Genomic DNA, 16,197 nt, shown 5'->3' on the forward strand with positions numbered 1-16,197 from the left:
GGCAGAGAGTTCCTCCAGGCCGGAGCCAGTGCTGAAAAGTCCCTGGCTCTGGTTGAAGCTAATCTAACTTCCTTAGGGCCCGGGACCTCTAGGGTGTTGCTATTTATGGACCTTGAGGCTCTCCGTGGGGCATACCAGGAGAGGCGGTCCTGTAGGTACCAGGGTCCTATGCCGTGAAGGGCTTGAAAGGTCCAAAACAGCACCTTAAATCTGACCCTGCACTCTACCGGGAGCCAGTGCTGCTGGAAAAGCACTGGATGAATATGCTCCCATGGCAGGGACCCCGTGAGGAGCCTCGCTGCAGCATTCTGCACCCGCTGGAGTTTCTGGGACAGTTTCAAGGGCAGCCCCGCGTAGAGCGAATTACAGTAGTCAAGCCTGGAGGTGACCGTCGCATGGATCACTGTGGCCAGGTCGGGGGTTGTTTTAGTATTTTATCTGTTTTAATTTAAATCTGTTTTAGTATTTTAATTTTTGTACGTTTTAAAGTACTGTTGTAAACATTTTCTTGATTGTATTGTTTTATCTCTTTGTAAACCACTTTAAGGTATGGTTGTTGTTTTTCCAGTCAAGCGGTATGTAAAATTTATTAAGCAAATTAAGCAAAATAAATAAACTCCCTTCATTCTTCACCATTACCCACACTGGCTGGGGCTGATGGGAGTTGAAGTCCGACAGTATCTGGAGGACCACAAGTTAGATACCCTTGACCTAGACAGAAGGTACTCTCCACAGACCAAGTACACAGTGGTTCCTCTGTGGAATGTGGCCCAGACATTTACTATAATGTTTGATATACAAAGGGATCTTTCTGTTCTTCTGTATTCCTTGATACTTCCCACAAAGCTGACCTTTATGAGGGCCTTCTGGTGGTTCCCTCATTGTAAGATGTGAAGTTATAGGGAACCAGGAAGAGGGCCTTCTCAGTAGTCATGCCCAGCCTGTGGAATGCCCTCTCATCAGATGTCAAGGAGATAAACAATTTTCTGACTTTTAGAATACATCTGAAGGTTGACCTGTATAGTAATTTTTTTAAAAAAATTGATATTTTACTGTGTTTTAATTTATTGGAAACTGCTCAGCATGGCTTCGGTAACCCAGTTAGATGGGTGGAATAATAATAATAATAATAATAATAATAATAATAATAATAATAATAATAATAATAATAATAATACCACCTTGCTTTGCAAACCCAGTCATCTTACTCTTCATTCGCTATACACAGGACGTTCAATGACAGTTCAAACTCAACTTTATGATATCACCTTTTCCCAAACAAATACATAATTGTGCCCACTTGGGTTTATTTATTTCTGGGGTGGGGGGAACCTACTTTATTCCTTCATCAAGTTTCATTTCAGAATGAGGAAACAGACATATAACTCTAACTGCTGAACTAATCCAGAATGCAGCAGCTAGACTGGTGACTGGGAGTGGCTGCCAGGACCACATAACACCAGTCCTGATAGATCTGCATTGGCTCTCAGTACGTTTCTGAGCACAATTCAAAGTGTTGGTGCTGACCTTTAAAGCCCTAAACGGCCTTGGTCCAGTAGGCCTGAAGGAGCGTCTCCACCCCTATTGTTCTGCCCGGACACTGAGGTCCAGTGCCAAGGGCCTTCTGGCGGTTCCCTCATTGCGAGAAGTGAGGTTACAGGGAACCAGACAGAGGGCCTTCTCGGTGGTGGCGCCCGCCCTGTGGAACACCCTCCCTTCAGATGTGAAGGAAATAAGCAGCTATCTTATCTTTAAAAGACATCTGAAGGCAGCCCTGTTTAGGGAAGTTTTTAATAGTTAATGCTAAATTGTTTTTAACACTTGATTGGAAGCCGCCCAGAATGCCTGGGGAAACTCAGCCAAATGGGCGGGGTATAAATAATGAATTATTAGTAGTAGTAGTAGTAGTAGTAGTAGTAGTAGTAGTAGTATTACTGCTCTCATGGGTAGTAAGTTCTTCCTAATAGTTTTACCTGCACTCCCAATTTTGAAGAAATGCTTTTCATCCTGTTCTGGATGGGGAAGGTGTACTACTGCCTCTTTCTTCTTCTCTTATTGTTGTTGCTGTGAATTGCCAACAAATCACAGCAACAACAACTGAGGTGCTATACTTAACTTTTCATGGTGGTTGATTGTCTTTGGATATTGTTTTATGCATTGTTGTTTAATGATGTTAACCATGTTGTGCTTCCTCTTGGAAGGAAAGCGAGATACAGTGGTGCCCCGCAAGACGAATGCCTCACAAGACGGAAAACTCGCTAGACGAAAGAGTTTTCCGTTTTGGAGGTGCTTCGCAAAACGAATTTCCTATGGGCTTGCTTCGCAAGACGACAATATCTTGCGAGTTCCTGCTGGGTTTTTTTCCTCCCCCCCCCCCTTTTTCTAAGCCGCTAAGCCGCTTATCAGCTGATCCGATCAGCAGATAAGCCGCTAAAAGCCGCTAATAGCGCTAATCCGTCAATGGGCTTGCTTCGCAAGACGAAAAAACCGCTAGACGAAGAGAATCACAGAACGGATTCTTTTCGTCTTGCGAGGCACCACTGTACGAATAAGCACTGAAACAAACAAATGTTTAGGGAGTCTGGCTAAGACAGGCATAGGCAAACTCAGCCCTCCAGATGTTTTGGGACTACAACTCCCATGATCCCTAGTGGTTTCAATAGTTTATTCCTATATAACTGGGCATACCACTGCAGAATCCTAAGCACACCTAGTAGGGAGTAAATCCCATTGGACACAGTGGATCTAACTTTCATGGAATCATGCACCGGATTGGACATTCAATCCCATTCAATCCAATGGAAGAATTCAATGTGTTTAAATATCTCTCTTTCAAATCAAACCGATTTTAAAGTGCTTACCTTTGGCTGAATACTGCTCATCTTATGTTATGTTATGAAGAATTATACAAAAGATAAACACAGAAAAATTACATTAATAATAATGGTAACTCCAACCTTATAAAATGCAATCAAATCTACATGAATATTAGCATGAATGTTAGAAAATAAAATAAGCTACATGCAGACCTTTCATTTCCAAAAAATTAAATGGGATCTTACAAAGGCAGTCCTATGTATCTTTCCAAGCAAGCCATTACAACAAACACTGCAATAAGACACAAAAAGAAGTTCACTGGCAGCATTTGCTTTACTGTAATGACTCTGGAATCTGTTCAGCTAGGCAAGAACTTTGTTATTAAAAATATATCAACTTCTATTCTATATACACTAAAAACCCCAACTATTTTTGGCTCTTTAAAATTCCAGTCCTAAACTTGCTATTCATAAAGTTCTTTGAATTTCAAGGGAATTAATTTCTTCATAAGTGTGCTTGGCATCACAAACGTAACAATTTTCTATGTACATTCAGGATCTACATAAAGATTTTTAAACACAGTTACGGGTTTGTTTTGTAAAAAAAATATAATGAAACTTGTTGTTCTAACAGCTGGTGGCACAACTGAACAATCTCATATTTCAAAAAAAGTTCATCAACTATTTGTGCTAAGTGAAAAGGACCCACACTAGCCTATCATAACTCTGTGAACCAATAATGAAGGAAAGAAATGGAGTAATTCAAGGCCTAGTTGACAAGATACTTGTGTATTTGTTGGTTCAAAATTAGGAATAAACTATTCCTCTCCTGTGTCATAAAGTTAAAGACTGTTTTAAGAGAAAATACTCTGTATCTAATTGCATAACTAAAATCACACTGAATCTGATCTTCATTCATTGTTAAACTACTTAACCCAATAAATTCAAACTCAAGCAAATAAATTGTGGGGCTTTTTCCACCAGTTATCTCAATCAACAGAACAGAACCTACTTAACCCAAAACTTTCCTCATCCTGAGTGATCAGCCCAAATTGCAATTCCTGCCACCATCAAACAATTTTACAGAATCCATTACAATTTGCTCCTGAAGTATACAATTCGCTAATTTCACAAGCGTCTCTTGAAAGTTATACTGTATGCCCCAAACTGTTTCCAGGCACTAAAACAAATTGCCATCTTTCTAGCCGCATGTCTTCAAGCAAAGACTGGTGCCTTCAAGCTGAACATCGTGGGTTTTCCCTGTTGTCACCAATTGAAGGGAAACATGCTAGGTAAAGGAGGAATTGCTGAAAACAAATGCTGTTGCTTTAAGAAAACACAAAACACTATTTTACGTCAGTATTTAAACTATGTCATTTCACAGCGGATATAGGAACATATATCAGAGGGGATCCCTTTTAAAAGTTATCATTTGCAATGTATTATAAAGGTGAAAGAAAGGAAAGCTTATACCCTCAAACCAGTTTTTTTGAATAAAAACAACTGTCTAGCTTGATCCTAAAAGCATAAAGTCAATGAGAACTTTTATTCTGCAAATGTATGCCATTTTTTAAAAACTTAGAATCTTCCCCCCGCCCCCGCCCCCTCATCCCCATCTTCCAACCTTACTATACATACAAAATTCAAATACCGTATTATCCTATATGTATAAAGACACAACACTGTGGTGGCTTCTTTAAGAAAGGCTGCTATTTCCCAAACCAGTGATGGATGAATTTTAATATACCGCCGCTTTAAAACAAAACAAAACAAAACAAAAAAGCCCAAGCGACTTTTAATAATCTTCTAAGTTTGAACACCGAAAACTTCTGAGTTTTTTTCTGTATCCCAAGATGGTTTTCTTTCCTGAAGCTCAAGCCGAGAAAGCAGACAAAAGAAGCCGATTTGATTGAACAGTGCCAAGTCTTGCCTTTTTCCCCCTTTCTTCAGCTTGCTTGCTTGCTTGCTTGCAGCATGGCAACCTTCCCAAGCAGTCTTGGCAGAGCTCCAGCCTGTGCCAGGCTGTTGGAAGTCCTTGTTTCCAATAGATGCCCTTTGCAAGTCAATTCATAAACGTGTATATATATATATATATATATACACACACACACACACACACACACACATATAAACGTGCGTGTGTATAGATGTATATGTATATGTATACATATATGTATACGTATATGTATATATTCTTAGCCAAAATTGTTGATTAGAAACCAAATCCTGGCACCAGCATCACTTCGTTCTGCCAAATCGCCTTACAACCTTCATGGTTTAGTACACTGTGCACAATGGTAACAAAAACATTTTACTCAGTAGTCCTGGAGAACTGGATGCAATGCGCACCATTCAGCGATAAGAAATGTGTTCTCTATAAACGTCTGCAGGCAATACATAAAGATGCCAAGCTTCTTTCGAAGGAGGTTCTACCCATAACATTAAGAAGCATGGAATACTGCATTAATATCAGGCTGACTGGTGATAATGGGGAAAGCTCCACTATAGAAACAGACCTAATTCATGGCTGAAACTGAAATTATAATCATTTTGTTCTCAGAGAAAATACAAGATATGTTAATTTCGCCTCCCCTCCTTGTGTCTCATCTTGTCAGATATCTTGTCAGGTGGAACCACAGGCAATGGGTGGTCAGACCGTAAGATACAGTAAAGGTAAAAGGTAAAGGGGCCCCTGACCATTAGGTCCAGTCGTGACCGACTCTGGGGTTGCGGCGCTCATCTCATTTTATTCGCCAAGGGAGCTGGCGTACAGCTTCCGGGTCATGTGGCCAGCATGACTAAGCCGCTTCTGGCAAACCAGAGCAGCGCACGGAAACGCCGTTTACCTTCCCGCCGGAGTGGTACCTATTTATCTACTTGCACTTTGATGTGCTTTTGAACTGCTAGGTGGGCAGGAGCAGGGACCGAGCAACGGGAGCTCACTCCGTCGCGGGGATTCGAACCACCAACCTTCTGATCGGCAAGTCCTAGGCTCTGTGGTGTAACCCACAGTGCCACCCGCGTCCCTTCCGTAAGATACAAAAGGCATTGAATTGGGACCAGTTCATGAAAAGTGCTTCCCTCTCCTACAAATGCCTGGTGACACTATGCTGGCATTGAAAAGGAACTCTTAAAGGGATCTTGCTGTCCATTTGCAAACATTTGTTCTTCTTTTACAATAAAATCAGTATCAGGCGCACCTAATTATTATCCACCCCAAACCACAGTTAAAACCGATGTTACAGTTAAAACACACTCCTACAGAAGGCAGTGATGGCCACTAACTTGGATAGCTTTAAAGGGGGATTTGACAAATTCATGGAGGAGAGGGCTATCAATGCCCACTAATCATCATTGGCTATGCCCTGCCTCCATAGTTGGAGGCCGTAATGCTTCTGAATACCAGTTGCTGAAAACTGCAGAAGGGGAGAGTTGCTCGTGCTCAAATCCTGCTTGAGGGGTTCCCACAATCATCTGTTTGGCCACTGCCATGTCATGTCATGTCACTGCCCTTACAGAAGCCATGCTGGCTGTGCTTCAGCGAAGCTTCTCCTTCTACAGTGGAACCTCGGGTTACTTACGCTTCAGGTTACAGACTGCTAACCCAGAAATAGTGCTTCAGGTTAAGAACTTTGCTTCAGGATGAGAACAGAAATTGTGCTCCGGCGGCACGGCAGCAGCAGGAGGCCCCATTAGTTAAAGTGGTGCTTCAGGTTAAGAACAGTTTCAGGTTAAGTACGGACCTCCGGAACGAATTAAGTACTTAACCCGTGGTACCACTGTATATGCTTGGTTATTTTATCTTCAGCAATACCTCCAACCAGTTTTCCTGGAACAGACATTAAGTTAGGTAAAGGTAAAGGTACCCCTGACCATTAGGTCCAGTTGTGACCGACTCTGGGGTTGCGGCGCTCATCTCGCTTTATTGGCCGAGGGAGCCGGCGTACAGTTTCCGGGTCATGTGGCCAGCATGACAAAGCCGCTTCTGGCGAACCAGAGCAGCACACGGAAACGCCATTTACGTTCCCGCTGAAGCGGTACCTGTATATCTACTTGCACTTTAACATGCTTTCAAACTGCTAGGTTGGCAGGAGCTGGGACCGAGCAACGGGAGCTCACCCTGTCGTGGGGATTCAAACCGCCGACCTTCTGATCGGCAAGTCCTAGGCTCTGTGGTTTAACCCACAGCGCCACCCGCGTCCCTTTAAGGGAGACATTAAGTTAACCAGTCCGTAATATCCTGGATCCACCCCCACCAGCCAATTCCAACAGTTACTTTAACATTTGCACATAACACTGTACAATCTGAAGGGTCCATGTTCTGGCTTCAGAAAAGTATCAATGCTTCCATGAAAGAGTGCATTAATTGCAGGAAACAGTATGCTGCAATAGGGAAGACTTCAGTCTTAGACACGGACACCCAAATGGAAAAACGGGTTTCAAACCCCTGCTCAGCCACAATATTTCACTGGCTTGCTCTAGATTGCATTCCAGCCCCCAGACAACTTCACACAGCACTTCAAGGAGCTGTAAGACAGCATGAGAGACGATATTTAACCCCGGGGAAGCGCAAAGGACAATTCCCAAGGGGAGAAGAAGCCATGCCACTAAAATGCATATCTCCAATTCCCAACACACAAGGGTAGTTGAGAAGGACACCGTGGCTGATGGCGTCAGAGGCCACCAAAAAGACAAGACGCATCAACAGGGTCATCTTCTTCTCTCCTTCTCTCAGTACAGATAATCAGGTACAGTGGTACCTCAGGTTACAGACGCTTCAGGTTCCTGACTCCGCTAACCCAGAAATAGTACCTCGGGTTAAGAACTTTGCTTCAGGATGAGAACAGAAATCGTGCTCTGGCGGCGCGGTGGCAGCAGGAGGCCCCATTAGCTAAAGTGGTACCTCAAGTTAAGAACAGTTTCAGGTTAAGAATGGACCTCCAGAACAAATTAAGTTCTTAATCAGAGGTACCACTGTATTGACTTGTATGTGGCTAATTGTATGTACCGTACTTTTCCGTGTATAAGACAAGGGGTTTTTTTTTACTGAAAAATGATGTTAAAAATTGGGGCTCATTTTATACACGGATAGTGCACAGGGGGGACGTGGTTTTGGTTGCTGCCACAATGCGGAGACTGCCAGCGTCTATTTGGTGTGTTATTGGTGGCTGCGGCAAGGGCTGGTGTTGACTGGCTGTCGCTGCGGCATTAGGGCGGATGAATGGTGGCTTGTGCCAGCACAGGGACATATTTTAAGTGGCTTCTGCGATGCGTGCGGGTGAGTGATTTCCTACAACCCCCTCCCCCTAAAAAAGCTCAACAACTCAGGGCAATCTCCCCCATTTTCTTAATTTTGCATCCCCCAAAATAGGGGGCATCTTACATACGGGGGCGTGTTATAGACGGAAAAATATGGTAAGCCACTCTGGGAGTCTTTTCAGCTGAAGAGAAGGGTACAAATGCTAATAATAATAGTAGTAGTAATAGTAACAAATTGTCCAGAAATGCAAAGTAAGTTTCCATCCTCAAACCATGCATAGAAGTAGCCTTTTACAGTCATACCTCGGGTTGAAGTAGCTTCGGGATGAGTATTTTCGGGTTGCGTTCCGCGGCAACCCTTAAGTAACGGACCGTGTAAATGGTGTTTCCGTGCGCTGCTCTAGTTCACCAGAAGCGGCTTAGTCATGCTGGCCACATGACCCGGAAGCTGTACGTCGGCTGCCTCGGCCAATAAAGCGAGATGAGCGCCGCAACCTCAGAGTCAGTCACGACTGGACCTAATGGTTAGGGGTCCCCTTTACTTTTACCTTTTAATCATAGCCCCACTGTCTTACCTATAGGGAAACAGGAAGCTGTGTTATACCAAGTCAGACTAGCAGTACCCCTAGTTCAGTAGTGTACACTGATTTGACAGTGGCTCTCCAGGGTTTCAGATAGGGAGTCTTTCACACTCCTAGCTGGTGATGCTGCAAAGGAGATACTCTACAACTGAGCTATAGACCTTGCCCAATAAAAGCAGGTATTAAAAACCAGGGTTTGTTGTTAGCCTCCTTCTAACAAATTAATGCTTGTATATATTCCAAATGTTTGTATTCCAAAACATGCACGGAAGGCAAATACCATTAAAGATTGCCAAACTTTATGCCTGAAGGGTAGGTAAGAATGTACAGTGGTGCCCCGCAAGACGAGTGCCTCGCAAGACGGAAAACTCGCTAGACAAAAGAGTTTTCCGTTTTGGAGGTGCTTCGCAAAATGAATCTCCTATGGGCTTGCTTCGCAAGACGAAAATGTCTTGCGAGTTCCAGCGGGGTTCCCCCCCCCTTTTTTCTAAGCCGCTAAGCCGCTTATCAGCTGATCCGATAAGCCGATAAGCCGCTAAAAGCCGCTAATAGCGCTAATCCGCTAATCCGTCAATGGGCTTGCTTCGCAAGACGAAAAAACCGCTAGACGAAGAGAATCACAGAACGGATTCTTTTCGTCTTGCGAGGCACCACTGTACACTTCAGCCTAAAGTGGTGGTAAAGCTTCTGACAGCTAATTTTGAAATCTGCTCAACCTCAGCAGGCTTAGAAATTATTAGCAGACTTTGAAATGTCAAAACCGTACATGCGCACATGGCAGGGTAGTAGTCCCCTTGAATTCAGTGGGACTTTCACCAAGTAAAGATGCTTAGGGCGTCACTGGGACAATGTACATTTGGCTACCTATCAGCACAAACTTACGTCAATGTTCTTCATTTGTGTGCAAACTAGCTGCAGACCTTGCACAACTCGCAGGTAAGCTGAGCTTGTTTTTGTTTTGACGAACTCAAGCCAGCTCAGCCCTTGGGAAACTTCTGATACCATAGCCTGGGAAACCGCAAAGAAGGAGGAACCGAGCAGATCAACCGCAAAGAGGAAATATCACTTTCAAAGCAGGAAAAAGAGAAATGAGCCTGGAAATGAGCTGCCTAAATAGCTAGAGCTGGTTGATCCACAGTACTAGGCTCAGTTAATATAAGTATCTTTTATTATTATTCATTAGCAGCTCTGCATACCAAAGAAGTGACTCAGGTCTGTGAAGTGGCAGCACTTTCTATTCACAGCAGCAGACATCAGGTCCATACTGATAACCGCAAGTGAACAGAGTTTCTTCATCCCTGGGGTACGGGAGAAGCGGAGAATCTCGAGGGAGAATTTGAATAAAAAGAAGGAAGCAAACCCAGTAACCGCTGTGGACAAGGCATATTATAATGTTATCTCTGGCACAGCTATTTTGTTATTGATAACCTCAGAAAAGCTTTTAGTATGATTTGTTAAGCCATATCAGAAATTCATCCCTCAATTGCAGTACATGAAACACTGTCCTTTAAAAAATGTAAACACAACCTTTGGGAAATTGGAGATAACAGATCCTTTTAAGAGATTCTCCCTCTTTGGCGTACATAACCATTTTATTCATGGATAAACATTTTCCACAGGTTTCTGAAAGGCTGGTCTTGCTGCCACTGTTAATAAACTACAGAAGCTATAGGACTGCGCCTTCGTCCCCAGTACAGGACCAGATTTTCAGCAATAAGAGAATTTACACCAGTGTTGCTGCATAGGCTTCCTTGCTCAGCAATGAAGCAGCACGCTTTGATAAACCAGTTTCTCAGCTTAATCTGCCTCACAGGGAAGTTGTGAGAAAAATGAAGTAATACCCTGCAAACAATCTTGACATAGAGTGCATGAAAGATTTCAGAATTATTAATCTCTGCTCCATAGACCCCAGGATGTTTTGATAAAGTGTCCAGAAGCAGAAGAGGCTAAGGCCAGGTCTTCTGTATCTTTAACTGGCCCACAGAAGAGGGAATTCCGGGAGGTGCAGTTTTCCTAACCCTTCTAAAACTCCCTCTTCTAAACGCAATCCTCCATCTTCCTCTAATCCCAGCTACTATTTGAAGAACCGATCAGCTTCTGTATTTTATTCGAGGGCCTTCCCAAGCCTTGACAGCCAGGCACTGAAGAACGCCCTCGCGTCAAGTTATTTTGTTCCATAATCTGGAATACAGTGGTGCCTCACAAGACGAAAAGAATCCGTTCTGTGATTCTCTTCGTCTAGCGGTTTTTTCGTCTTGCGAAGCAAGCCCATTGACGGATTAGAGGATTAGCGCTATTAGCGGCTTTTAGCGGCTTATCTGCTGATCGGATCAGCTGATAAGCAGCTTAGCGGCTTAGAAAAAAGGGGGGGAAGGGGAAAAAACCCAGCAGGAACTCGCAAGACATTGTCGTCTTGCGAAGCAAGCCCATAGGAAATTCGTTTTGAGAAGCACCTCCAAAACGGAAAACTCTTTCGTCTAGCGAGTTTTCCGTCTTGCGAGGCACTCGTCTTGCGGGGCACCACTGTAAATTCTCAGAGCAACACACCAGCATCATTCTCCGAATAAAGATCTTCTCCATTTTCTTGTGGTCAGGTTCATGAATATGCAATCTGCTGAATATGTCTCTTTTATGTCTTCTTTGCAATCAAGGGATTGCCAGTTGGGCAAACGTGTCCACCCCTCAAGTGACGCTGTTCCCCAGCAACCTGACTTTTATTGCCGGGGGGGGGGGGACCCTTCTGATGAGATACTTCGGCTTACAAGCCCATCTGAATCCTTCTGGGGTGGAGATCCAGCTTTGCACAATAAAGCTTCAGGCCCATGCACACCGCAGTGTGAGAGGAATGTTAAGCAGCTTTTGAAAAACTCCAGGGAATGGGGGGGGGGGCGGCTTTCAGGTGAAAGTGTTGGCTAATGAATATTGTGTGTGGTACTTAGGAGGTGATAAGACAGTATTGGGTTTTGAGGACTCCCAGGAGCTGTGTTTCTCTGACAGCCGGTCAGGCCGTCTGAAATGCATACATATTGGATACCGTTCATCTACCAAAGATTATTTGCATGCTTTTGACCTATCGCTTCTTTTCCAGAAGTCACATGAAGAATTTCCACCCAAGTATCAGTTGCATTATCCCTGCATCTTTTCACCTGAAGTATAAACAGACAAAAAACTAACACATCCCTGATTCTGGTTGTTGTTGCTATAAATTTCAGTGGAGAATACACTGTAGGGTACAGGCACATTGCACGAAAGAACAGTTCTTTTTTTCCTTTTCCTTTTTTTTTAAAAAAGGGGGAGGGAACACTTCTATAAACTTCTATCATGCCATCTCATACTTGCCTTTCCTGAGGGGATGCAGGTGGCACTGTGGTCTAAACCACCAAACCTCTTGGGCTTGCCAATTATAAAGTCGGCAGTTTGAATCCACGTGATAGGGTGAGCTCCCATTGCTCTGTCCCAGCTCCTGCCAACCTAGCAGTTCAAAACCATACCAGTGCAAGTAAATAAATAGGTACCGCTGCAGCGTAAAAGTATACAGTGTTTCTGTGCGCTCTGACACTTATCATGGTGTTCCATGCTCCAGAAGCGGTTTAGTCATGCTGGCCACATGACCCAGAAAGCTGTCTGCAGACAAACGCCAGCTCCTTTGGTCTGAAAGCAAATATGAAAGCTGCTCCCCATAGCCAAATTCAACTGGACTTAACCGTCCAGGGGTCCTGTACTTTTACCTCACCTTTGCTCACCTTTTCTCTAAACTAAAGTCCCACACGCTGCAACCTTTCCGCATAGCAGAGTCGCTCCATCCACTTGATCATTTGGGTGGTCCTTTTCCGAACCTTTTTCAACTATACAATATCCTTTTTGAGGTGAGGTGACCAGAACTGTACTTGTTGTTTAGTCGTGTCCGACTCTTCGTGATCCCCTGGACCAGGGCACACCAGGCACTCCTGTCTTCCACTGCCTCCCGCAGTTTAGTCAAACGCATGCTGGTAGCTTCGAGAACATTATCCCACCATCTTGTCCTCTGTCATCCCCTTCTCCTTGTGCCCTCCATCTTTCCCAACATCAGGGTCTTTTCCAGGGAGTCTTCTCTTCTCATGAGGTGGCCAAAGTCTTGGAGCCTCAGCTTCAGGATCTGTCCTTCCAGTGAGCACTCAGGGCTGATTTCCTTCAGAATGGATGGGTTTGATCTTCTTGCAGTCCATGGGACTCTCCAGAGTCTCCTCCAGCACCAGAATTCAAAAGCATCCATTCTTCGGCGATCAGCCTTCTTTATGGTCCAGCTCTCACTTCCATACATCACTACTGGGAAAACCATAGCTTTAACTATACGGACCTTTGTTGGCAAGGTGATGTCTCTGCTTTTTAAGATAATACGCCAAATGCAGTCGCACCATAAATTTCTACAACAGCATTATGATATCATTTTATTTTCAATTCCTCTCCCAATTCCTAGCATGGAATTTGCCTTTCTCACAGCCACCGCACACTGGGGTTAACACCTTCAGTAGAGCTATCTACTATGATCCCAAGGTCATGCTCCTAGTCTGTCACCTCTGGTTCAGTCCCTTGAGCCTGCGCAGTAAGCCTGCAACTTATATGGGTGGCTATGTTGAGCCGCTTGCTCCTAAAGCCAAAATCATGTATAGTCAAAACCCTCTGGGTTCAGTGGTGGGTGGGATTGCCAATGTTATTTTCCTGAGAACCCTGCCCCTTAAAAAAAAAATCTATTTTTTGCCCTGTGCGTAAATTTGAATGCACACAAATTAAATGTGTGTAAATGGTGGGCTAGGGACGTGGGTGGTGCTGTGGGTTAAACCACAGAGCCTAGGACTTGCCGATCAGAAGGTTGGCGCTTTGAATCCCCGCGACGGGGTGAGCTCCCCTTGCTCAGTCCCTGCTCCTGCCAGCCTAGCAGTTCAAAAGCACCTCAAAGTGCAAGTAGATAAATAGGTACCGCTCCAGCGGGAAGGTAAACAGTGTTTCCGTGAGCTGCTCTGGTTCGCCAGAAGCGGCTTAGTCCTGCTGGCCACATGACCCGGAAGCTGTATGCCGGCTCCCTTGGCCAATAAAGCAAGATGAACGCCGCAATCCCAGAGTAGGCCACGACTGAACCTAATGGTCAGGGGTCCCTTTACCTTTACCTAAATGGTGGGCTTACTCTATGTCAAATTAAGATTTTTTTCATCCTGCACTTATTTACAAAGAACTGCATATGCCATTTTACCACCCATTCACTGACCCCAAACAACTTAACACCCCTCTGCAAACTTGGGCCACCCCTCTGCTGCCTTCCCAACTCCAAGAGAACATTTCATGCAATGTGTCTTTTTTAGGTACTTTTCATTAGAGCACGTCTTCTTTTTGCAAATAAAGGGGGAGGAAAGCAGGTATTTTATTGTAATGACATGTTTATTTTATGTATAATAGCATTATGGTAACGTATTGTTTTTAGATGTTTCTATTTTAGCTGTAAGCCACCTCAAGTTCTTCAGGGAAAAAGGCAGGGTATGTATGTATAAATATTTTCCCCCAACAGTCAGTTGCAACCCTTAACTTTCCAAAGCCAGAGGTGTGCAAGGAAGTATAACTGGAAAACCGCCTTATGCAAGCTGTGAGTGAGATGGAATGCCCTTTATTGGCGCAAAGCCTGGGGATAGCTCAGTCACTAGAGCAGGAGACTCTCAGTCTCAGGGTCGTGGGTTCGAGCCCCAAAGTGGGGAAAACAGATCCCTGCATTGTAAAGGGGTTGGACTAGATGACCCCCGTGGTCCTTTCCAACTCTACGTGAAAATCATTGCTCCAGCTGCGAAACAGCCAACCTAATACAACCTACGCACTGCCTAAGATTGCAGAGACCCACGCGGAGCATGCGCACTGGGGCTTGGATTCTCCCTGGGAGAGGCGGGCCAAGAGGTGCGCATGCTCCCTCCGAACACCACCGCGCGAGGTCCCCGACCCACCTCCTCAGGACGCAGGCGCCGAGAGCGGCCGGGGAGAGCTCGCGCATGCGCCACAGTCTCGAGAATAACGTCTCCCTCACGAGCTGCGCTCTCTCTCTCACTCGAGGCGCATGCGCGGCCTAGTCCTTCGCTCTGACTCGAGGCGCCCGGCTCCCCTCAGGAGGCCGCTTTTTAAGTCTTATCTCTCTCTCTCTCCCCGCTCACTTACCCAGGAGGCGCACAAGGCTCCGGCTCCGGCCGGGCAGGACCTCTCGTTCACCGGCTGCCTTGAGGGCAGAAGAGGCGGCTTCTCCCATGGCTGCGAAAGCGAGGAAGAGTCTGCGGAGGCCGACGGAATTCATCGCCCCTCCCCCCACCCCATAAACTGGGGCAAAAGGGACGGAGAGGCGGCGGCCATCAGGTGGCGCGCGCATGCGCCGGGACGGAACCCCTGTCGTGAGGCTGGGGGGGGAGGGCACGTGGTCAGCGGCTGGGCGCGAGCGATGGGGAGTCACGTGCCCCTGGAGAGGAAAGGTGCAGTTGCGCACGCGCGGGCGGGAACTTACCTTGCATAATATTGGGGGTGTTTTTAACGCCTATTGGGGGGGGACGACGGCGGGCAATGGATCAAATTACTTTGCAAACCTCCCCGCGGTGGTCGGTACAGAAATGCAATTGATGATCATAAAATTAATTATCAATAATAATGCTTGTTGTTTAATGTTAATTCGATATTAATTTATTATGTCTGCTGCATCAGAGGCTAAGGCCCGAATTAATGGATTCAAGTTGCAAGGAGGGAGATTCTGACCAAACCTTGCCCAAGCAGGTGTGATGGCAAGGGGCGGAACTGAGTTATCTGTGACACAATTGGTTAGTTAAGTATTTTTATTTATTTACCTGATTTGGGAGGCAGCTCCCCGCTACACCCATGTGTGATGGGAGTAAACGGTTAAAAAGATAAAGGATCCCTGGACGGTTTAGTCCGGTCAGAGGTGACTACAGTCATACCTTGGGTTGAAATAAAAAAATTCCTTCCTGTAGCACCTTAAAGACCAACTAAGTTAGTTCTTGGTATAAGCTTTCGTGTGCATGCACACTTCTTCAGATACCTTGGGTTGAGTGCGTTTGAGTTGCGCTCCGCAGCAACCTGGAAGTAACGGAGCGCGTTACTGCCGGGTTTTGCCGCAGACGCTCAAAATGACATCATGCGCAGAAGCAGCAAAACGCAACCCGCAGGCGCGCCGTCGCGGCTTACGTTGCGTTCAGGATACGAACGGGGCTCTGGAACGGATCCCATTCGCATCCCAAGGTACCACTGTATGAGGTTGCGGCGCTTGTCTCGCTTTCAGGCTGAGGGAGCCGGCGTTTGTCCACAGACAACTTTCTGGGTCACGTGGCCAGCAGGACTAAACCTGCTTCTGGTGCAACCGAACACCATGATGGAAGCCAGAGCGCACAGAAACGCCATTTACCTTCCCGCTGCAACGGTACCTATTTATCTACTTGCAATGGCGTGCTTTCGAACTGCTAGGTTGGCAGGAGCTGGGACAGAGCAACGGGAGCTCACCCCATTGTGCAGGTTCGAACTGCCGACCT

The 16,197-nt window shown here is 45.4% G+C and overlaps 1 protein-coding gene and 1 long non-coding RNA gene across 5 annotated transcripts in view; both read right to left on the minus strand.

Annotated features, from left to right (window-relative positions):
• MSRA (methionine sulfoxide reductase A) overlaps positions 1-15,053 on the minus strand; it is a 231,565-nt gene extending 216,512 nt beyond the window's left edge. The window contains exons 1-2 of one of the 4 annotated variants that reach the window (XM_081188826.1): positions 14,828-15,053; positions 2,862-2,882 (exon numbers count right to left, since the gene is read on the minus strand). In XM_081188826.1, the coding sequence (XP_081044952.1) occupies positions 2,862-2,882; positions 14,828-15,032 (226 nt within the window). In that variant the 5' untranslated portion in view covers positions 15,033-15,053. Of the gene's footprint in view, positions 1-2,861; positions 2,883-4,467; positions 4,673-14,827 lie in introns of those variants that run through there. The other 3 variants (XM_081188828.1, XM_081188827.1, XM_081188829.1) reach the window with 3 other exon arrangements.
• LOC308584266 overlaps positions 1-16,197 on the minus strand; it is a 480,133-nt gene that overhangs the window by 256,593 nt on the left and 207,343 nt on the right. The gene's annotated exons all lie outside the window — the stretch shown is intronic.

This window comes from Podarcis bocagei (assembly GCF_964188305.1).
Source record: "Podarcis bocagei genome assembly, chromosome: 3".
Classification (NCBI taxonomy): Eukaryota; Metazoa; Chordata; class Lepidosauria; order Squamata; family Lacertidae; genus Podarcis; species Podarcis bocagei.